The following is a 22,406-nucleotide window of genomic DNA, read 5'->3' as shown; positions in this document are numbered from 1 at the left end:
TTGCTTGTTTTGAATGTTTGCCTATAAATAGAATCAGATGCTGTGTCCTTTGACATCTGGCTTCTCACTCAGCGTGGTGTTTTTGAGGCTCATCCTGTCCTATCTGAATTGATCTCTGTTCATTTCCTGGCTGTTTTTTCCAACCAGAATGTCAACTCAAGGAGAGATTTTTGTCTGTCTTGTTGCCCAGTGTCTAGAACTCCCCTGGCACACAGTAGGTGCTCAGGAAACACAAGGACAAGACAACAGCAGAGTCCCAGGATCGACCCCTGCCCTTCTCCCTCACTGAGTATATAAGAAGGATTCTTGATGATGGTTAAGGTTGAAAGAAACCAGGGCAGGTCCCCCGATGGCCACAGGCACCTGAGGACTTTATGATCTGAGACCTTCTCAAGGCTTCAGCAGTGGGGTCAGATTGCTTGCATTTCACTTCATGACCACCAAGGAGGCAACAAACCCTTAGAGACCAGAGACACAACACATTCCTGTGTCACAAACACATATACAAACTCATTCACCTACACAAATGGCCACCTCTTTGTACGCTGTCCTGAATTTTGCTTTCCTGATTTAATACCCTGTCTTGAAGAACATTCCAATTCAGTAACCATGAACCGACCCCTCTGGGGTGTGTTTCATTGGGGTGAGAATCACATAACATAAAATTAACTTTTTTGTTTTTTGTTTTTTACAATGAATGGCTCAGTGGCATTTTGTTCATTCAGTTTTGTGCAACCATCATTTCTGTTTAGGTCCAAAAATTGTTCATTGCCCCGAAAGGAAACTCTGTACACATCAGGCCATCACTCCTCATCCCGTCCTCGAGGTCCTTTACAGTAGCCCCAAAATGTTCATCACAGTGCCCTGCACAAGGTAGATCTTGATTACATTTTTATGTTTTTTCCTAAGTTTTATCCATAAGGGGGATACATAATTTTGTTGTATAGTACACCTTTTCTTTTTTAGTTTGCCAAAGTAAGCCTTTATATATATATATATGCATATATATATTTATCTCCCAGGGATCCCCTATATATATCTTTTTAAATATAAAACATTAACTGGCTGGAGGAAATTTTTCTCTTTAAACTGACAGAATAAAAATATAGCCCTTGAAAGAATGCTTTCATCTCGTAACACATACTTGGAAAAGCGATTAGGCTTTTATTTATTTTTATTTTTTTAAGATTTTATTTATTCGAGAGAGAGAGAGAGAGCACACAAGCAGGGAGAGCAGCAGATTGAGGGGGAGAAGCAGATTCCCCACTGAGCAGGGAGCCCAATGTGGGGATCCATCCCAGGACCCTGGAATCATGACACAAGCTGGAGGGAGATGCCCAACCAGCTGAGCCATCCAGACACCCTGATTAGGCTTTTAAACAACTAACACATAATTGGCAAACTGTGGACAAGAACTAAGTTTCAACAGGAAATAGGAAGTGATTGCTAACAATTTATTTGCTCCTTACATTTTATCTTTAGTGATACTGGAAAACCCAATGAGTTAGCTACAGAACATTTTTCAATTGTCCATTTTAAGATATACAGCACAGGGACGCTTGGGTGGCTCATTGGTTAAGCTCCTGCCTTCAGCCCAGAGCGTGATCCTGGAGTCCCGGGATCGAATTCCACCTCGGGCTCCCTGCGTGGAGCCTACTTCTCCCTCTGCCTATGTCTCTGCTTCTCTTCTCTGTGTCTCTCATGAATAAATTTAAAAAAATAAGATGTGCAGCACATTTTATTCACACATTGGAGAATTCACATTTTTTGGTGTAGTTCTAGAGTTTTGGCAAATGCTCGGAGTTGTATAACTAGCAGCACAGTCACTGTTTCCACCCTCCCCCAAATTCCCTCATGTTCCCCCTTCACAGTCAACCCCACTTTGCACCCCAACTCCTGGCAACCACCAGTCTGTCCTCTGTCATTACGGTTTTGCCTTTTTCAGAAAGTCACATACACGGAATCATAAAGCATGTGGCCTTTTGAGTCTGGATTCTTTCTCTCAAGCCTTTGAGACATGCTCAAGTTGTTGCATCCACAGTTCCATCCTCTATGGTGTGGTGTTGCACTGTAGGGATGTACCATGGAGAAGGGAGGGGAGGGCAGGAAGGGGCCTGGTCATGCAGGGCTATGTGGGCACGGGGAGGACTTGGGCTTATACCCTGAGGGAGGTGAGAGCTCTGGAGGGCTGCAGGCAGAGGAGGGGTAGGGTTAGACCAACATTTTATTTTATTCTTATCTTTTACAGTTTTTATGATGAAATATTTCAAACACACAAATAGAGCTGGAAGTGTCATGACCCACCCCCCAATGACAATAACAATTGTACTTATTATTTTGCTTCAAAAATTGTCAACATGGAGTTGGTCTTGGTTCTCTCCATGTGGCCATGCTCCTGATGGACTATTTTATACTCCAAACAGCATAATTTCATGTGTGAATCCTTTCACGACAAGGATTCTTTGACTTAGTCCCAAAGCCATGATCAGACTTTAAAAAGAGACCATCCTTTCTTCATGGCATTTGACATCCAGTCAGTGTTCACGTCACCACTGATCACAGATGTCTTGCTTGGGTCTGGATCTGGCTGGAATCCACACGTTGAAGGTGGTTGATGGGATCCACCCTTGGGCGGGGTCCCTGGGATCCAGGTGAGTGGTAGTTTGGGGACCTATTTTGAAGACAGAGCTGGTGGGATTTGTTGATGGGCCAGATGTGGGGAAAAGAGAGGGAGAGGAAGGAGAGAGGGAGAAGGGAAGGAAAGGCAGGGTTGGGGAAAGGGAGAGAGGAGAGCAGAAGACAGAAAGAAGCAAGGAAGGAAGAAAGGAAACAGCCAAGGGAGAGAAGAAAGAGGAGGGAGGACAAAGGGAGGGAGGGAGGGAAGGAGGGAGGGAGGGAAGTTGGTTAGGTGGTGGGTAGATAGATGGATGAGGATGGGTGGGTGGAAGGACAGATGGAGGGAAGGATGGAAAGATGGATGGGTGGGTGGGTGGAAGGGTGATAGTATAAAGGAAGTGAGAGAGAGAGAGAGGGATAGAAGAAGAGAGGGAAGGAGGGAGCGGTGGAGGGGAAAGGGTGGATCAAGGGTGACACCAAGGTTCTGAGCCAGATCCAGTTGCTCCAGGAAGACCTTGGACTTCCTGGCTGCTGCTTCTGCAGCACACTTCATGAATGTCTTTACAGGCATGTTCATAGCTTCATTCAGATTGGCTGTGCTTGGCTATTCGCTTCATCCCACTGATTGGTCTCCTCCGTGTGTATGAATGTCACAGGGACTCATTTGGGTTCATATCACAATGTGCCTTTCTAGCTACTCGTTTTCATTGAACTACAAAGCCGGAGTCGGCTAGCACAGAACCGTGCACAGCCTGTAGAGCTACACCAGCCAGTCTGTGAATTGTCAGGTTCTTGTCTGCTGCATCCCTGATTCTTGGAGAACAATTACCTGCAAATCTAGAATTTAGGACTGCTTGATTCTTGTATCAAGTATAATGCTTGTCATGAGCAAGATAATACAATCTCCCTTCACGGAAACCGCAGACACGTTGTTTTCAAACAATGTCAGCCAGCAATCCTAGCCTCCGAGGGGGCTGCTGACGATGTCTTGATGTCTGTGGACATCTTTGGTTGGAACAAAATTACACACTGGGGTTGTGATTTTAATTACATGCTTAGGGGAATTTCACTAATGAAACATGTGGCCAAATGTTCAAATGTTTCGGCAATTTTGGTCCGTTAAATTCCTCAGTTCATTAAATGACATTTAATAGTATCTTCTAAATATCTATGCAACTGTTGTAGTTCACTGTGACTGCCATTAAAAAATACTGCAGAATGGGTGGCTTATCAGAAATTTATTTTCTCTCAGTTCTAGAGGCTGGAAGTCCAAAGTCAAGGTGTCAGCAGGGCTGGTTTCTGGTGACAGCCCTCTTCATTGCTTGCAAACAGCTGCCTCCTTGCTGTGTCCCCACAAGGAGGAGCAAGAACAGGAGTTGGCTTCCTTTCCTCTTAGAAAGATGCTAATCCTACTGGATCCGGGCCCCACTATTATCACTTCCTCTAACCTGAATCACCTCCCTAAAGGTTCCGTCTCCAAATATAAGCAGACTGGGGGTTAGGGCTTCAGTATATGAATTTTGGGGAACATAACTTCATCTAGAAAAATATCAATTTTTTGTTAAGTAAATGTTCAAAAGAATGTTGCTTAATAGATTTAAAGATTAACCCACTGAAAAGCAGACCAGGTTAAAGAGTGGTGGTTGACCCCATCATACACAGAAGGTTTCAAACAACAGAGCCCAGTTAATGAGCATGCAAGGATCCCAGCAGCCAGACTGCACTGTCCTCCAAGGATGGCTCAGCGACCTTGTGGTCTGGCCACTGCCTTCCAGGGGCTGCCTCAGCCTTACAGTGGATGAGAGTGTCTGTCCCTCACATCCTCGCTAATATATTTTTCAATTTTTTTAGCTTAGTCAATCTGACAGGTGAAATACATCATAATATTTTCTATGCATTCTCTCATGACTGAGAAAGTCATTTTAAATGTGTTTTTCAGGGAACTTTCTATTTATGCCCCTTGGGGTACTGGATTTTTTTATTGGTTCATTGGAATTCTTTACATATAAAAGAAATCAAGCCTTTATTAGGCATGTGATCCATATTTTTTCTCAGTTTGTTGATCGTTTGATTGTCTATGGCATTCTTTTGCCATGTGGAAAATCAAAAACTTCCTATGAAGCAAGATTTTCTGTTTTTCCTTTAGATCTTTTGGGTTTTCATGTCGTACTATCTTTAGGGCAACCAACAAGAACAGAAATCTCCTGTGGGTTTCTTTTTCCCTTGGGAGAATTCAAAATGTTGTCTCACCCACAGGACCACATATACACTTGGTCTCTATGCTCCAACCATTTAAGAGACTCTTCTGGAAACTCACAGATTGAAGGCCCTCTGGACTTAAAATTGCTCTGTGATCTCTGGCACACAGACCACTGTCCTCCCCTCCTAGGTCCAGGACAGGCACGACTAATGGATCGCAGGATTCTAGGCAGACATGGCCAGTGGATGGAAGTTGGCTTAGACTTGCAGCCCCTTTGCCAGCCCCGCTAAGTCCCCTGCTTTGTGCCTTGCAGTACAATGAAGAATGGTCTCTCCAGATCTCAAAAGGCTAAAAGCCCAATGACTCGTGAAGAGAATGTTATGGATTCTCAAATAAACATGAATAAAAACAAAGGTATGTTGTGCTAGAGTGTGCATGGGGAAGAGGATGATGCATTGACTCAGCCAAGACTTTTCATAAAGGAGCACACCCCCCCGCCCAGAAAGTCAGGACATAGGTGCTCCTTGCCTGGGCGCCTGGCTTTGGCTGAGGTGCCTGAAACAGTGGGTGAGGGGCTTGCTCTTTTGACACCTCATTTGTATTGTTTGTGCCACAGGACATTGACCATAACATCTCCCTAGTAGGACAGCCTGGTAAAGCACCCAGGAGCCATCACATATAGTACAGATATGTGTGTGTGTGTGTGTGTGTGTGTGTGTATACAATGTAATAATACATATAGTGCAGGTGTAATAATATAAAGTACAGATATAATAATACATATTGTGGATATAATTGTGTGTATATATATAAATATACACACTGCAAATGCCATTGTGTATGTATAGTGCAGATGTAGTAATATATACAGTCCAGATGCAATATAGGCGAGTTGTAATAACATATATAGTGCAGATGTGATAATGTAGTGCATGTGTATTCATATATATGTTAATGCAGATGTAATTATATGCAGTGCAGCCACAATTGAAAATGTATATAGTGCAGATATAATAACATTTATATCGTACAGATATTAATAAATATAATATAGTACAGATATACTGTACTATGTAGCAGTATAGTATTTTAATATTTGTAGTATCTATATATAATAAACACATAAATAGCGCAGGTATGTGGTAATGATGTTCATCTGTATGTTGTAATCACTCTGCCACTGGAATGAAGTGCAGGGAGCACCATGAGATAGAGAGTCTTCATTATCTTTCACAGCTGCCATCTTCCAAGTGCATAAAATGTTGGTGAGGATGACAGCTTGTACGATCATTCTCAAATGATAGTAATCTTCAAAATCTCATTTTGGTCACTGAGTCAGATTCCTGGGGCTGTTACAACCAACTAGTGGAAACAACAGAACCTCCGTCGGGGTTCTGGAGGCTGGAAGCCCGAGATCAGGGCGTTGGCTGGGTTGGGTCTTTCTGGAGGCTGTGGTGGGCAATCTGCTCCATGCTCTCCAGGCTCCTGGTGGCTCTTGGCAATCCTTGGCGATCCTTGGTCTACAAACTCATCAAGGAAATCTCTGCCTCTATCATTATATGGCCTTCTTCTCTGGGTGGGCGTCCTCTCCTCTCCTCTAAAGACACCAGTCATTGGACTTTGAACCAGCACTACATCAGAATTTCATCTTGGGATCCTCAACTGACTCCATCTGCCAAGTGGAATATTTGTGTCCTTCCAAAACTCATGTGTTGAAAGTTAACCCCAGTGTGATTGTATCAGGAGGTGGGGGCCTGCAGGAGGGGGTCAGGTCATGAGGGTGAAGCCCCAGAGACCTCCCTCACCCCTTCTACCAGGTGAGGACACAGTGAGAAGCCGCTATGAACCAGAAAGTAGGTTCTTACCAGACACTGAATCTGCCAGTGCCTTGATCTTTGACTTCCCGGCCTCCACAGCTACGAGAAATAAATGTCTGTTATTTATAAGTGTGCTGTATTATGTCAAATGAACTAAGATGCACCCTAACACGCAGCACCTCAGGATGTGACTTATTTGGAAACAGGAGTCATTGCAGATGTAGTTAGTGATGATGATGTCATTTGCGTGGGTCCTAACCCAATATGACTGGTGTCCATATGAAAAGGGTCAAGTCAGACAGAGACAGGCACACAGGGAGATGGTTCTAAGCCAAGGACCTCCAAAGACTGTCACCAAATAGCTAGGAACTAGGACAGAGGCATGGAACGGATTCTCCATCATGGCCTCCAAGGGAGTCAACTCTGCCCACACCTTGATCTCATACTTATCATCTCCAGAACTGAGAGAACAGATTTCTGTGGTTTCAGCCTCTCGTGCTGGGGCACTTTGTCTCGGCAGCCCTAGCTGACTAATACATAGTTCATGCTCTTTTCTCAGCACCCACTGGTGACCTTCCTTAGTGTCTGCCTCTGAACATGGATCCCCAGGTTCTCTCTACTGGCTTCCAGACAAAAGCCTTTAGGAGCTCCTCCATGGGGTCCATGTCAGTCAAGGGGAACAACAGCACCCCATAGCACGTGGACACGCAGTGTTCTCCCAACCCCGCTGTCTACTCAGCCACAGCCAGCTACCACCTCTCTACTAGATAAATTTCAGTCAGACAAAGTCAAGAGTCACAAACCCAGTTCTCCAAGAGAGTTTCCAGAATCTTCTCTCACTTAACCCATGGTTGGGGGGGGTGATGAACACACTGCATGCCAACTCTCTCCAGGGGAAACCCTCTTCTCTTCTTTCTAGGGATCAACCACTTCACACCCCTAAAGGAGATGAAGGGTGAAGGGAAACAAACTGGTTTTGAGTTCCACATTAAGGGGTGGTATCAGGGTGGTCCGGGTGATGCCGATGTAACATCCAACCCCAAACCTCAAGAGCTTAACACAACACACACTTGTTTCTTGTTTGCATTATGTGTCTGGCACTAGGTTCCCCCCCCCCCCCCACATATGCTTCCTACCATATTTGTGGCAGGAGAATGAGGTACAGTGAGTCACACACTGACTCTTAAACCTTCTGCCTGGAAGGAGCCCCCAGGTGGCTCAGTGGCTGAGCATCTGCCTTTGGTTCAGGTCACGATCCGAGGGTCCTGGGATCGGGTCCCACATGGGGCTCCCTGCAGGGAGCCTGCTTCTCCCTCTGCTAGGTGTCTGCCTTTCATCTGCCTGGGAGAGACACACACACCAGCCACTTCTCACATTCCACTGACCAAAGCATATGTAGTCTACTGCATGTAAATTTTACCTTAAAAAAAAAAAACCTATATTATGAAAAAAAAAAAAAAACCTATAAAGAATTTGGAACTCTAGTTAATGATTCACCTGCTAAAGCATGTGAATTTAAGGATGAAATGGATAGACAGCTGCAGCTTACTTTGAAATAGATGGAGCAATGCATGGATATAGAGAGATGGCTGGACAGAGATGTGATAAGGCAAATGCAGCAAATGCTAGCAGTTGTGGAATCCACATTGTGAGTAAGAGGGTGTTGGCTATATAGCCTTCCAACTTGCTTGTGTGTGTGAAAATTTTCATAGGAAGTTGTTGAAGGGAGTAAGGAAAAATAAGAAAGAGAAAGCATGAATGGGCTGGTGTTGGCCATGTGACTTCACTCAAGGAGTGGGATTAATTCAACACTCAGCCCTTCAGGCCCAAAAAAGGACACTCCTCCTCCAAAGTTATTAAACTAATAAAAATATTTGCCACCCAACCCGGATGACTGTTTACAGTTACACCTAGGCTGTGGACCATTCATCGAGATGGAGAAGTCCTTCTGAGGCTATCAAAACATGGGCCAGGCCATGAGACCCCATTAACCATCCCTGAATTTTTTCGGGAGTCGGTCAGCCGATTTGGGATGTATCCAGCCCTTGCAACAAAGAACAGTGAGCATTGGGAAGTTCTGAATTTTAACCAGTACTACGAAGCTTGTCGGAAGGCAGCGAGGGCCTTGATCAAGGTAAATGAATTATTCATTCATTCATCATTTAGTCAATCACGCATTCTACATATGGATACATATGGTATAAAATGCACAAGGCACCATAAGATATGAAGGTTAACTGATGAGAATTTTCCCTATAATATTTGACCTCTCTCTTATGGAGGCAGCCACCATTGCCAGTTTTTTGTAAATCCTTTGGGGGAACAAATTATGTGTATAATAGCATAAAATGTCTCTACATGCAAGTTTTCACACACATGGTAGTGTACTATACCCATGATTCTACATCTTGCTTTTTTAAAAGATATTATCTATTTATTTGAAAGAGAGAGAGAGAGAGAGAACACAAGCAGGGGGAGGGGCAGAGGGAACAGCAGACTCCCTGCTGAATGTGGAGCTCAATGTAGGGCTTGATCCTAGAACCCAGAGATCACGACCTGAGCCAAAGTCAGATGCTTAACCACCTGAGACACCCAGGCACCCTGCATCTTGCTTTTAAAAATCTCTATGTATCAATTAGCTACTGCTGCATAACAAATTACCCCAAATTTAGTTTTAGGGTTTCTCACGAGGTTGGAGTCAAATTGTTATCTGAAGGCTTGACTGGGGCTGGAGGGTCTACTTGTAAGCTTACTTACAAGGCTGGCTATTGACAGGAGGCCTTGGTTCCTTGCTCCCTGTTCTTCTCCATTGGGTTGAGTGTCCTCAGACTATGGCAGCCAGCTTTCCCCAGGATGAGTGATCCCAAAAAAGAGTGTGAACAAGATGGGAACTCTATCTTCCCATAGCTTCCATAACCTAATCTCAGCAGTGACATACTGAGACACTGATTCACTAAAAAAAATATTTTTAAAAATCCATATGCTTTCCAGCAACTGCAAATTTGTATTTAACAATATTGGCACAATCAGCCCCCTATTGATGGGCATTGACTGTGTTCTCAGGCTTTGCTACCATATATGGAGCCACAGAGAACCTTCTTTGTACAATGAATTATTACAGAGACAGTGCTACTATATGTCCGCTCAGGGTGAGAGACTCTGCTTACCTATCATTCTTGCCAACAAGGCTTTTTTTTTTTTTTAAAGAAGATTTATTTATTCATGAGAGACCAGAGAGAAACAGAGAAGCAGAGACACAGGCAGAGGGAGAAGCAGGCTCCATGCAGGGAGCCTGATGTGGGACTCGATCCCGGGTCCCCAGGATCATGCCCTGGGATGAAGGCAGATGCTAAACCGCTGAGCCATCCAGGGATCCTGCCAACATGGTTTTATAATGTTCATATTGGCTACTTTGATAGGCACGTTAGGCCAAATTCTACAATGACCCTCAAGATTCCCAACCCCTGGCATATTCACACTGCATAGACAGGCTCCTCCCCTTGAGTATGGGCAGGACTGGTGGGTTACTGCGATGGAATTTTCCTCCCGTGGTGGCAAAGGTGAAGAGATTTTGCAGGTGGAGTTAAGTTCCCTGATCAGCTGACTTTGAGTTCATCCAAACAGCAAATGCTCTGGTGGGCCTGACCTGATCAGGAAAACCATTAAAAGAAAGAGTCTTCTGTTGGCTTTGAGGAAGCAAATTGCCATGTTGTGGACAGGGCCATGTGACAGGGGACAACAGACCGCCTCTAGACCTAGCTGACAGCCAGGAAGCAAACAGGACCTCAGCCATTTAACCACAGAGAAATGAATACTGTGAACGGACTGCAAGTGTGGGAGAAGAGTCTCGAGCTTCAGAGACAACAGTCCCTGCTGATACCTTAATTGCAGCTTCAGGAGATCCTAAGCAGAGGACCCAGTTAAGCTGTCCCCAGACTCCTGACCTATGGAAACTGAGATAATAAACGCGTGTTGTTTTAAGCTGCTAAGTTTGTGGTGATGTGTTATGCAGCAATAGATTATGAATATGATAGGGAACTTTATTGTAAAAGGGAATGCCCAGTGGTTTTGATTTATAGGAAATGCTATCACATTTTGACCCAGATCTGAGTTCCTCTCTCCTCTCCCCTCTGACACCCATGTGTCTTCACCAGGAGATGATAACTGTCTCTTAGGACTTTCTGCGTGGCTGCTCCACCACAGTGCTGTGATTAATTCACCTCTCCTGAAAGCTGATCCTCTCTGGCTATGTCCTTAGATCTGGGGATTCAAAGATCCCTACTCCCCTAATCCTCAGGGATCCAAACAGTAATTACTTGGTTTGTCTACATATTGATAGAGACCGTCGACCTGCAAGGAAGACTGCCCGTTTTTTACTAAGCAGAAACACTAGGTATCACGTTCTGGAGCATTGGCAGGCACATGCCTTCCAAATGCTTACATTTTCCCCAAGAACAGTGGGTCACTGCCAGCCTTGGAGCACTTTCATTATTACAAATAAAAATAAACTCACGCCTATTAAGATGACCACTATCTTCAAAAAATAATAACAAGTGTCAGTGAGGACATGGAGAAACCAGAACCCTTGTGCATCGCTGGTGGAAATGCAGAATGGTGCAGCCATTATGGAGGACACTGTGGCAGTTCCTCAAAAGATTGAACGTGGAATCACCATATGACCCAACAATTCCCAGAAGAATTCAAAGCAAGGACTCAAATAGATATGTGTACACAATGTTCACAGCAGCATTGTTAACAGTAGCCAAAATGTGGAGGCGACCAAGTGTCCATTGGTGGATGAAAAGATAAGACACAGTGTGGTCCATCCACACAAAAAATCATTATTATTCAGTCTAACAATGGAAGGACATCCTGACACCTGCCACAGCATGGATGGGCTCTGAGGACACTGGGCTCAGGGAGGGGACCCAGACCCAGAAGGACACCTCCTGCATGACCCCACTCCCAGGAGGTCCCCACAGGGGTCCCATCCACAGGGACAGAGAGGAGGTGGTGGGAGCCGGGGGGGGGGGGATAGGGGGCGGGGGGTCAGTGCTTCATGGGGACAGAAGTTTGGGGAGATGGAAAGATCTGGAGACAGATGGTGGTGATGATTGCACAACAGTGTGAGTGTGCTTCATGCCACTGAGCTGTGCACCAAAAGTTGCTAAATATATTTAACCACAATAAAAACAAAATACAGGGGCGCCTGGGGTGACTCAGTCAGTTAAGTGTCTGCCTTCAGCTCAGGTCATGATCCCAGGGGTCTTGGGATCGAGCCCCGCCTCCAGCTCCCTGCTCAGTGGGGAGTCTGCTTCTCCCTCTCCCCCCCTCACTCATGCTCTCCCTCCCTTGCTCACTGTCTCTCAAATAAATTAATAAAAATAAAAATAAATAAAATACATACAAACAAGAATACATAAATGGTGCATTACGCAGAGGGAAGCAAACCAGCCTCCCAACAGTGACAAAAATATCACACTCCGGATTTTAGGTTCAACCCTGGCTTTTCCCAACGTGACCTCATGGGTTTTGGAGTCTGCTTTCACACATCCTAGTGAGCAGATCCCACCCAGAAACAAAACGTCTTTGTGTTTCTCTTTTCTGTTTGTTTGCTTTTGCCTTCCCAGCTGGGCCTGCAGCGTTTCCACGGAGTTGGCATCCTGGGGTTTAACTCCGTTGAGTGGTTAATTGCTTCTCTTGGTGCCATCCTAGCAGGGTAAGACTGTGGGCCTGGATGACTCCGAATGTGGGCGAGCTGCTACTCTGGCCTAGGAGCCCTGGGCGGGCTCTGAGACGGGACCAGGAGTTTCAGGTGCAACCCCAGGTTGGGCGGCAAGACAGACACGCCAATCTGACAAAGGACTGGCATCTTAGGTCTCAAGGCGCTCCTATAACTGATAAAAAGACAAAAGGAGAGGCGGCTGGCTGGCTGGTGGGAGAGCATGTCATTCTTGATCTCGGAGTCATGAGTTTGAGCCCCACGTTGGGTGCAGAGATTACTTTAAAAAAATCTTTAAAGGGGAAAAAAAAGACAAAATGATTTTTTTTTTTGACAAAATGATTTTAAATAAGCAAAAGACTTGAGCAGAAAGTTCACAAAGGGAAATAGCCAAAAAGCACTTGAAGAGGTGCTGGACATCATCAGCCATCAGGGAAATGCAAATTTAAAAAACAGGATGGTTAAAGGCAGGAACAAAAGGCAGTAGGATGAAGGGAGCAGGTGGGGCAAATCCCACCTCTAGCATCTATTGTCTTGGGAACTCAAACAAGTGACTTCACTGCCCCAAGGCTCCTGATCTTTTAATGGGGTGCTGCCAGGGCTTGGTGATCCGCCATCACAACGACATCATAGGACTTGTTGGTTTCCTCACCCTTATTGTTGTTGTTTTCATCATAGTTAAGTTGTGGACGGGGGAGGGGGGGGAAGCTGGGACCAAGGCTGCAAACTCAGAACTTGTCTAAAGAGCTTTCCCCTCCCCGCACCTCCCAGGACGTTCCCACCTTAAGGTGTGGGTGTGTGCACACATGCACACGCTCATGTGTTTTCTTTTCCCAGGGGTCTCTGTGTTGGTATTTATGCCACCAACTCTGCGGACGCTTGTCAATACGTCATTACTAATGCCAAGGTGAACGTCCTGCTGGTTGAGAATGACCTACAGCTACAGAAAATCCTTTCGGTAAAGCCCAAACCCAAACACTGCCAACCAGTCAGTCACCCACGGGGATGGGTGGATGCTAATGATTGGTGGGGTGGCAAGGCTGGCCCTGTCCTCCGGTTCAGTAAGTGACCTCCACGGCTACTGTGGTATAACCAGGGGGAGCAGGGTGGAGTGGGGGAGATCTAATTTCCAATTTGTATTAACTTCATTTCCAACCAAACTTCTGTTTTTATTTTTAATGCCCTTTATTTTTATTTTTTATTTTTTTAAGTAGGCTCCACACCCAGCAGGTAAGCTTCTATTTTAATTTTTTAAAGATTTTATTTATTTATTTATTTGTCTTGAGAGAGATGGCAAGCACAGGGGGAGCAGCAGAGGCAGAGGGAGAAGCAGGCTCTCCGTCAAACAGGGAGCCCCATGTGGGGCTCGATCCCGGTATTCTGGGATCATGACTGAGCCAAAAGCAGATGCTTAACCGACTGAGCCACCCGGGCGCCCCTAAGCTTCTATTTTTAAAATGTGTTTATGTATTATTTTATATACAGCCCATTGTTTATTTTCCTTCAGAAATGTAATGATTTTGAGGTTTATAACCTCCTTGTAATTGTCTTTTTTTTTTTTTTGTAACTGTCATCGTTTCTGAAATGCTTCTCTCTCATTTCTTTCCAAAGTTCCACCACTTTGTTTCACCTCTTTCTGGCGTGGCTCTCTCTTCCCTCGGTGTTTGTATGTTTGCTTTGTGTTCTTCCTTTCCAGCTGTGTCTGCTTTGTCATGTTTCAAACCTTAGTTGGAATGTTGGGTGGCAATTTTCCTTTGCTTTGTGGTGACTTTTCTTTACATACAAAATTTGGCTCCCCCTTACTCTTCTTTTTTTCATAATATCTTTGTATGGATGTTGTAGAAAGTTTTTTTCAGGGGCAGCCCCGGTGGCTCAGTGGTTTAGCACCGCCTTCGGCCCAGGGCCTGATCCTGGAGGCCCGGGATTGAGTCCCATGTTGGGCTCCCTGCATGGAGCCTGCTCCTCCCTCTGCCTGTGTCTCTGCCTCTCTCTTTCTGTGTCTCTCATGGATAAATAAATAAAATCTTAAAAAAAAGAAAGTTTTTTTCAACTACCAGTGTTTGAATGAGCTGCAGTTTCCTGACCCAGCTTTTGGTAGGAGGATCCCATGGGGACGGGAGTCCTCAGGAGGGTGAACCTAGATAGCCAGATTTACACTCAGCCCAAGGGCCCTGTGGCTGTTGTATCAATATCATGCTTCTGAGTTACACACTTCTCTGCTTTTTAATGTCTCTGGAGTTGAGATGTGTCTTGCCGCCAACGGTATCTCCCAATCATCTTTGGTCATGTTTTCCCATGTTTTATTAACATCTCTGAAATTAGGGTAGATTTTCCAGACTCATGAAATCCAGCCAGACTCAGTGAAATAGAACTCTCTGCCACCAAGCCTCCTTGGATGCCTAATTCCTGACCTGGTTCAGGGAGAAAAACAGTCTTCTCCCTCCAGCCTTGAGTTTTCTGAAATTGCTTTCTTAAGTGATGCCTCTATGGTCCCTGATACTCATGTCATTCCCTGTTTGTTCTGTTCATAGCAGAACAAACTGTGGGACGGGTGGTAGGTGAAGAGTGGGTCCTTTGTGCCAAATACTGGCTTACAATTCGGGTTTTCCCCCATTAGAAAATACTGCGTACCCTTCGTATGCAAGATTCAAAGCCAGGCTTCTGACATGCTCCTCCCAAACTGGATGTTCAGTTTCACTTGGCAATCTTTAATTCTAGGCAATACCCATGGCTTACAGCCCTCCAACTCTCCAGATCTTCCCTGCCTCCTTAGAATAAACCCAAGACCCCTTACCACTGCCTCCAAGGTGTGGCCAATCTGGCCCTCACCATCCTTTCCTGTCTCCGCTCCTAATTGTCTCTCTTCATCCTCATGCTAGCTATCTGAGACTTTATATATTCCTCAAACATCCCTAGCCATTACCTGCTCCAGGCTTTCTGGATGTCTGTTCCCTCTCTCTCTGGAAACCTCCTGTCCAACTGTTACCAGAGCTTCCGTCTTCTTTTCTCTCAATCCATGCTGGTGACTTTTTTATAATTATAACCACCATGCTGGATGTTGGAAGTGACTTTGTCACTGGATTGGCTAGCCATGTTGTAGACATTCCTTCCTTAGCATCAATAGGATACAAGAATCCCGCAGGTGTGGTCAACTGAGCCTTGGAGCCCTTGGTTTAGGTAGAAAGTCCTGAACTTGTCCAGGTTTCAGTTGTCTTCACGGAGGCTTTTTGTTGCCTAACTCCAGCTAGGAGGCTAGCTGGATCCTGGACACAGTGCACAGCAGCAGGCTCACCAACCAACAACCACAACTCTGCATGTGTAGCACGACTCAGGAGGCTGTCGTCTTCACCAGTCCCTAAGGGTTGGAGGCTGATACTGACCACAAAGAACCCCGTGGCTCTAAAATCAGGTTGTGTCTTAGCAATTGGGACAAGAGCTATGTTGTACGGGGTGGGCAGGGGAAGAAAAGAGGCTGGCGTCACTGTGGGAGATTGCTTAGAAGGGGCTTCCACCCTTAGTCTCTCCAGCACCATAAGGCCCACGTGGAACTTTCTTTCAGATTCCGCAGAGCAGGATGGAGACCCTAAAAGCGATCATCCAGTACAAGCTGCCAGTGAAGGAGAGCAATAATAACCTGTACTCCGTAAGTGTGGAAGGGAGCCACTGAGTCAAGGGGAAGGCAGGCCCCCCAAGGCAGGCAGACAAGGTTTATAGGGCCTTCTTTTCTCTTCCTGGCGTGAAGGGCCCACTTTATGGGACGATGTGTGTTCTGGTTATTTATTGCTATGAGACAAATCACCCCCAAAATTGGTGGCTTAAAGACAACAACAATCATTTTATCATTAGGGCTTTTTTTTTTCCAGAACATTAAGGCAACTGAAAAAAAAAATACTACATCATTGAAAATTAGATGTGTGAAAACCCACAGCATTAGACATGAAGATTTACTTTATATCCAAACCAGAATTTGTTATAAGTCTACTTTTGGCTTTAACGGGTGCCATGTCATCAATAATAGTTTCACTAAAACCATGAAGCCTTGTTTAATATGTACAAATATGAACACGGGGTTGAGCATTTCCGCTATGGCTTGGACCAGCAGCCTGCTGGAGCCTGTCTTTATTTAAATTTTTGATACTTCATTCATCGTGGACTTGTGTGTGTGTGTTGTCAGTAATTTAAAATATATTGCATTAAAATATTATTTACCTTGATTGCCAAAGGTTCTTTTCCTTTTGTTCTGTTGTTTGCATCTCCTTAAATTTTGCACTAGAGGCTTAGTGTCTAGACCTCACTCTGGTCCTGACCTTGCAGCTGGGGCTCCTCCCTCTCTCTCTTCATGGCCTCTCCAGCATGGTGATCTCAGGATCTCTGGACTTCCTCCTGGCTCAGATCTCTCCAGAAAATGTTCTGAGAAAGAGAGACAGAGAGAGAGACAGAGAAAGACAGAGAGAGAGAACAGCAGGTGGAAGGTGTCTTGCCTTTAATGACCTACTCTTGGAAGCCACACACCATCACTTCCGACATACTGTGCCCATCAAAGGCCAATGGGAAGCTCTGCTGGGAATGGGGGTCCAGGGTGGGGACCTAGACCACCTCTTACTGAGGGAGGGGCAAGGCCACTGAACAGTCACACCATAAATGCTGTCATAGTCCTTTTTTTGAAAACACACTCTGCCTCAAGGTGGTCTAGTCAGGAAATGTTTCGGTACAAGCAGGGGTGTCAGGGCAGGAGTCTTGGGAAGGGCCAGGGCAAGCTCTTTTAACGTCCACGAGATGAGACCCTCAAACCCATGACTCAAAGCAGAAGCCCCACAATATCATGGAGTGTATTTGGTTTACCCTCCATGCAGGTGGGACAAGAGGGGCCAATGATCCAGTCTGGCCAACCAAAACCCTAGCCAGCTTTTGTACCTTCCAGAAAATACTTAATCATTAAGACCAAGATGGTGAGTAACTAAGGAAGAAAACGGATTAGAATCACAGACTTTTTAGAGGTTCAAAGTGACCATCAGAGCCACAATACCCGGAGTCCGGATACCTTTTAAAACCGCCCTTGTTATCAACGCTACTTACAGTGGGATTTCTCAACCTTGTTGCTATGGACATTTGGGGGTGGATAATTGTTGTGGGGCCATCCTGTGCGCTGTAGGATGCCAAGCAGCACCCTTGGCCTCCACTAACTAGATGCCAGCGACACCCTTCTAGCTGAAACCACCAGAAATGCCCTCAGCTGTGACTGTCACGGAGTTGGCATCCTCCTGGCTCCAGCACTGCAGGATGCTGCGTGCCCTCCACCTTCAATTTGCTGTATTGCCCTCATCCAGAGCCTCGTTGGGGGCCCAGTGAATTTTTGCAGGTCCTGTGTGATACTCAGCTCATATAACCCAACAGTTCCTTTTGAAGCATCCTATTTAAGGTAGTGGGGAGCACAGGCCCTGGAGTCTGACCATATTGGTTTAGAACTCTGGTTCCTGTTTACTTGCTGTGTGACCTTAGGCAGCTCCTGAGGCTACATCTTGACTCATTCATGTCCAGATGACTCATTCCTGTCCCAGCACTTCCAGCAAAAGCCCTGACCTTCACTGTGATTGGACCAGCTGTGGTCACATGTCCAGACCCAATAGCCTGCCAGGAAGTGGAGGAGGAGAAGCAAACATTTCAGGGCTTTTGTAAGAGGTCCCAGGACTGGTGATCCTAAGCCTTCCCACTTGCTGGGAATCATGCTTTAGAGAAGCTGATGGTATAAGATGTGACTGGATGCAGGGCAAGGGGTGGGGGGGCACTCCTGGTGTGCTGAGGGTCACCCTCACATCCCCAAGTCCCCATCCTCTCTGCCTGTCTTTTCTTTCCACAGTGGAATGATTTCATGGAACTTGGCAATAGCATCCCCGATTCCCAGCTGGACCAGATCATAGACAGCCAGAGGGCCAATCAGTGCGCTGTAATCATCTATACTTCTGGGACCTTAGGCAATCCCAAGGGAGTGATGCTTAGCCATGACAACGTAAGTGCTGTCTCTGCTGACGGTGATGAACCTCGCAGCACCGAGTCCCTGCATCTGGGCCAGTGCCCCTCCTTCCGGGTCTTGCTATTCTTGCCCCACAGGGATGGGGTGGCATTCGGGAGTCTGGCACACGGTGGCTCCGTCACCAGTGAAGCACGGAGAGTCATGGGAACAGTTCCAAGAGGGCACCATAGTGCAAGGACGGAGATCAAGGACTTGAGAGTACACCTGAGTTCAAATCCTGGCTCTTGATCTTGGGCCAGACAGCTAACGTCTCCAAGCCTCAGTTTGCGCATCTGTAAAATGGGTGTGGTACCACAGTCCCCGCCTCTTGGGCTGTTTTGAAAACTAGATGAGTTAGTATTTGTAGAGAGCAGACAGAGGACAGTGTTTGATGATAAAATACGTAGATGAAAAGAGCAGAATGTACATTCTGTGTTTTGGAAGTAAAGCAGAAGTTGATGTTTTGGTTACTCAAGAAAGGCTGCGTGTGTGGGAAAGACACACATATATGTTTGGACAGAGTCCACAAGTGATAGTAATTCAGACCACTGTTCTAGAAGAGTAACAGGAGGGGCACCTGGGTGGCTCAGTGGTTGAGCATCTGCCTTGGGCTCAGGACGTGATCCCAGGGTCCTGGGATCGAGTCCCACGTCGGGCTCTCTGCATGGAGCCTGCTTCTCTCTCTGCCTGTGTCTCTGCCTCTCTCTCGCTCTCTCTGAATGAATAAATAAATACATCTTTTAAAAAAATAAAAATAAATGTTCAGTCTTGATGCTGGTGATGGTTTCACTGGTGGAGACAAATGTCAGGGAGCATCGAACTCCACACTTCACATGTGTGCAGTTTGCTGTATGTCAGTTATACTTCAATAAAGCTGTAATAAGAAAAAAAAAAAGAGCAGGAAAGATAGTCACAGTTCACTTGTGCCGCAAGCTTACTACATGCCAGGCACCTGTTGCGAGACCTTTACTGTTAGCAGAGCCACACGGCGACCCTCTCAATTCTATCAGGCTCCTTTTACAGGTGGGTTAACCGAAGTCCAGAGAGGTTCTATTACTTGGCCCAGCTCACCCAGAGAGCAACGTGGTGGAGCCTGAACCCACGCAGGCAGACTGGCCCCACAGCACACTTTCTTTTTTTATATTTGAGAGAGTGGGGGCAGGGGCAGAGGGAGCCAGAGAATCTCCCGATGCAGGGCTTGATCTCACGACCCTGAGATCGAGACCTGAGCCGGAACCAAGAGTCGGATGCTTAACCGACTGAGCCACCTGGGTGCACTTCCACAGCAACGTTTTTTTTTTTTTTTTTAAAGATTTTATTTATTTATTCATGATAGTCACACAGAGAGAGACAGAGAGGCAGAGACACAGGCAGAGGGAGAAGCAGGCTCCACGCAGGGAGCCTGACGTGGGATTTGATCCCAGGTCTCCAGGATCACGCCCCGGGCCAAAGGCAGGCGCCAAACTGCTGTGCCACCCAGGGATCCCCCACAGCAACGTTTTTAAAGACACTGTAGCTCTCTGTGGCTGATGCGTAAAACTGGCGATGTGATGCAGACATTTTAAAGCCACTTGCAGAATGGTATAAACAGAGCAAAATGTGCTTTTCGTTGAAAACTAAAAAGTGACAGCAAGCAGTGTGCACACGCGCACAATTTAAATCAGAAAAGTGTCTGGCGGGACGTGCACCCAGCCGGCAATGGTGGGTCCATCAGGAAGATTGCTCGCTGTTAAATGAAGTTTCCTCCCAGCCTAGATTAATAGTTACCAGACACACTAGCCTTCGCACTGGCTGTTCCCTCTGCATGTTCTCTCTGCCAGAGAGAACGCATGGCTTGTTGCTTCGCCTCCTTTAGGTCCCTGTCCCCGCGTTACCTCCTCCACGAAGCCCTCCCAGGCTTCCATGTTTAAAACAGCAAACGAAAATAAACCACTCCATTTGCTCCTAATCTCTCTTGGGCTGTTTTTCTCACGCTGACCTATTATTACCTATTATATAGTCACTTATTTATCAGCTCCTCGAGGACAGGGGTTGTCTCTCCCGTTCACTGCCATGTCTCCAGGGCCTGGTGCCCAGGAGGATTCAATCCACATCTATGGGGTGAGCGAATAAATGAATGGAAGGCATCTAATTAGACCCTCACCCTACCCTGGCCGGCGTTTCTCCTCCTAGCGACGTCAGGTGTGAGGAGATATTCTCCTGCTATCAGGGAGACAAGTGCACACCCTGGAGTGAGGCTGCCTGGGTCTGAATCCTGGTTCTTCCACTGGCCAGCTGGATGACCTGGGACAAGCTGCTCATCTTCTCTGGGCCTCTGTGTCCCCATCTGTAGGATGGAGACAGGAATTGCTTCTAGAACCTCACAGAGTGAACGATTCCATGTCCTGTGTCGGTAACTGATGCTGCGTAACAAACTGGCCCGGAGCTCACAGACTTAAAAAGCCCAGCGCCGTATGACTTCTGGACCTGGAACTGAGAGGCAGGGCTCAGCAGGGAGGCTCTGTTGCCCCACTGGTGTCAGCTGGTGTCCGGTTGGGCTGGAGGGGTTGCACTCACCTGTCTCACGTGGCCTGGGGTTCCCCAAGGGGGCTGTGGTGGCTGCCGCCCCCTCTGGAGCAAGCACCCCCGAGGCAAAGGTGGAGGCTCCATGTCCAAAGCTACCCAGTGTCCCTCCTGCTCCATTCTCTTGGTCAAAAGAGCTCTGTGAAGGGAAAGGAAAACAGACTCCAGCTCCGGACGGGCGGTGCGGCAGGGGATCTGCGGCTGCCCTTCATCTACCACAGAAGCACAGAACGCCTGGCCCGCAGGGAGCCCCAGTGTCGGCTACTAGTACTTCCTAAGTCATCATCCTCTTTATTCAGGAAGTCAAAGCTGGCCCAACAGTCGCAATGCACATCAACAGCTCAAAGTTCCTCTCATTGGGATACCTGCTCGGGCGGCTCAGCGGTTAAGCATCTGGTCGTGATCCCGGGGTCCTGGGATCGATCTTGCATTGGGCTCCCTGCGTGGAGCCTGCTTCTCCCTCGGCCTGTGTCTCTGCCCCTCTCTGTGTCTCTCGTGAATAAATAAATAAATAAATATTCAAAAACAAAAACAGGTTTCTCCCGTTGGCAGGGTACTTTGTGCCATGCTGAGAGAGGCACATGTTAACCCCTCACTGAAGCCCTTACCAGGAGGTCAGGAGTCATTGACCCCTTTCACAGATAGGGATACTGAGGCTCAGAGAGGAGAAATGACCTGCTCCACGTCCCCGAGCCGGGGCTTGAAACCAGGAGTGTGGACACCACGGTCTGCACCATGGTCTGCACACGCTAAGCCCCTTCCCTCAACACGTGGCTGCTAGTACAGGCTTGGAGCACAGGCTGTAAGCGACCGGGCTGGGGAGAGAGAAGGAGAATCCCTCCATCCTGAGGCCCAGGGGGAGACATGGGACTGATCTTGAGGGCCCGCTCTGGGCCAGCGCTCTGCAGACTCCACCATTCAATGAAAACACGTGAAGTCCACACTGTGTGCCGGGGACATGGCACTGAACCCATCAGGGCCCTCAGGAAGACAGACAGGGGCTGAGCAAGTAAAGCCACGCAGGGCTATGGCGACGGGACCTAGAGACTCAGGAAACTTCAGTCTGGGAGGCGTGACACAGCCTCTCCGAGGCGGCATGGCATCCAAGTGGAGATGGAACATTTGAGAGAGACTCAGTTGTGGGGGAAGCTGGAGGAAGGGCATTCCGAGGAGAGGAACAGCCAGTGCAAAGGCCCCGCGGCAGGACCATGCCTTGTGGGTTAGAGGAACAGTGTGGAGGCCCAAGCGGCTGGGTTAGCGAGGTAACGGTTCCCAGAGAGTCACAACCGCAGTGAGAAATGCAGACTGCTGGGGATCCCTGGGGGGCTCAGCGGTTTGGCGCCTGCCTTCGGCCCGGGGCGTGATCCTGGAGACCCGGGATCGAGTCCCGCGTTGGGCTCCTTGCATGGAGTCTGCTTCTCCCTCTGCCTGTGTCTCTGCCTCTCTCTCTGTCTCTCATGAATAAATAAATAAAATCTA

At 47.0% G+C, this 22,406-nt stretch overlaps 1 protein-coding gene across 5 annotated transcripts in view; it reads left to right on the top strand.

Annotated features, from left to right (window-relative positions):
• The window catches only part of LOC112911851 (long-chain-fatty-acid--CoA ligase ACSBG2-like), a 63,492-nt gene that overhangs the window by 28,365 nt on the left and 12,721 nt on the right, over positions 1 to 22,406 (top strand). For 3 of the 5 annotated variants that reach the window (XM_072721657.1, XM_025988539.2, XM_072721656.1), the window contains 6 exons: positions 5,130 to 5,230; positions 8,538 to 8,767; positions 12,264 to 12,352; positions 13,193 to 13,313; positions 15,915 to 15,998; positions 18,213 to 18,362. In XM_072721657.1, coding sequence (XP_072577758.1) covers positions 5,134 to 5,230; positions 8,538 to 8,767; positions 12,264 to 12,352; positions 13,193 to 13,313; positions 15,915 to 15,998; positions 18,213 to 18,362 — 771 coding nt within the window. In that variant the 5' untranslated portion in view covers positions 5,130 to 5,133. Of the gene's footprint in view, positions 1 to 5,129; positions 5,231 to 8,537; positions 8,768 to 12,263; positions 12,353 to 13,192; positions 13,314 to 15,914; positions 15,999 to 18,212; positions 18,363 to 22,406 lie in introns of those variants that run through there. The other 2 variants (XM_025988541.2, XM_072721658.1) reach the window with 2 other exon arrangements.

Source organism: Vulpes vulpes, chromosome 9 (genome assembly GCF_048418805.1).
Source record: "Vulpes vulpes isolate BD-2025 chromosome 9, VulVul3, whole genome shotgun sequence".
NCBI lineage: Eukaryota > Metazoa > Chordata > Mammalia > Carnivora > Canidae > Vulpes > Vulpes vulpes.
The sequence above is the reverse complement of the archived record's forward strand: the minus strand, read 5'-3'. Positions and strand labels throughout refer to the sequence as shown.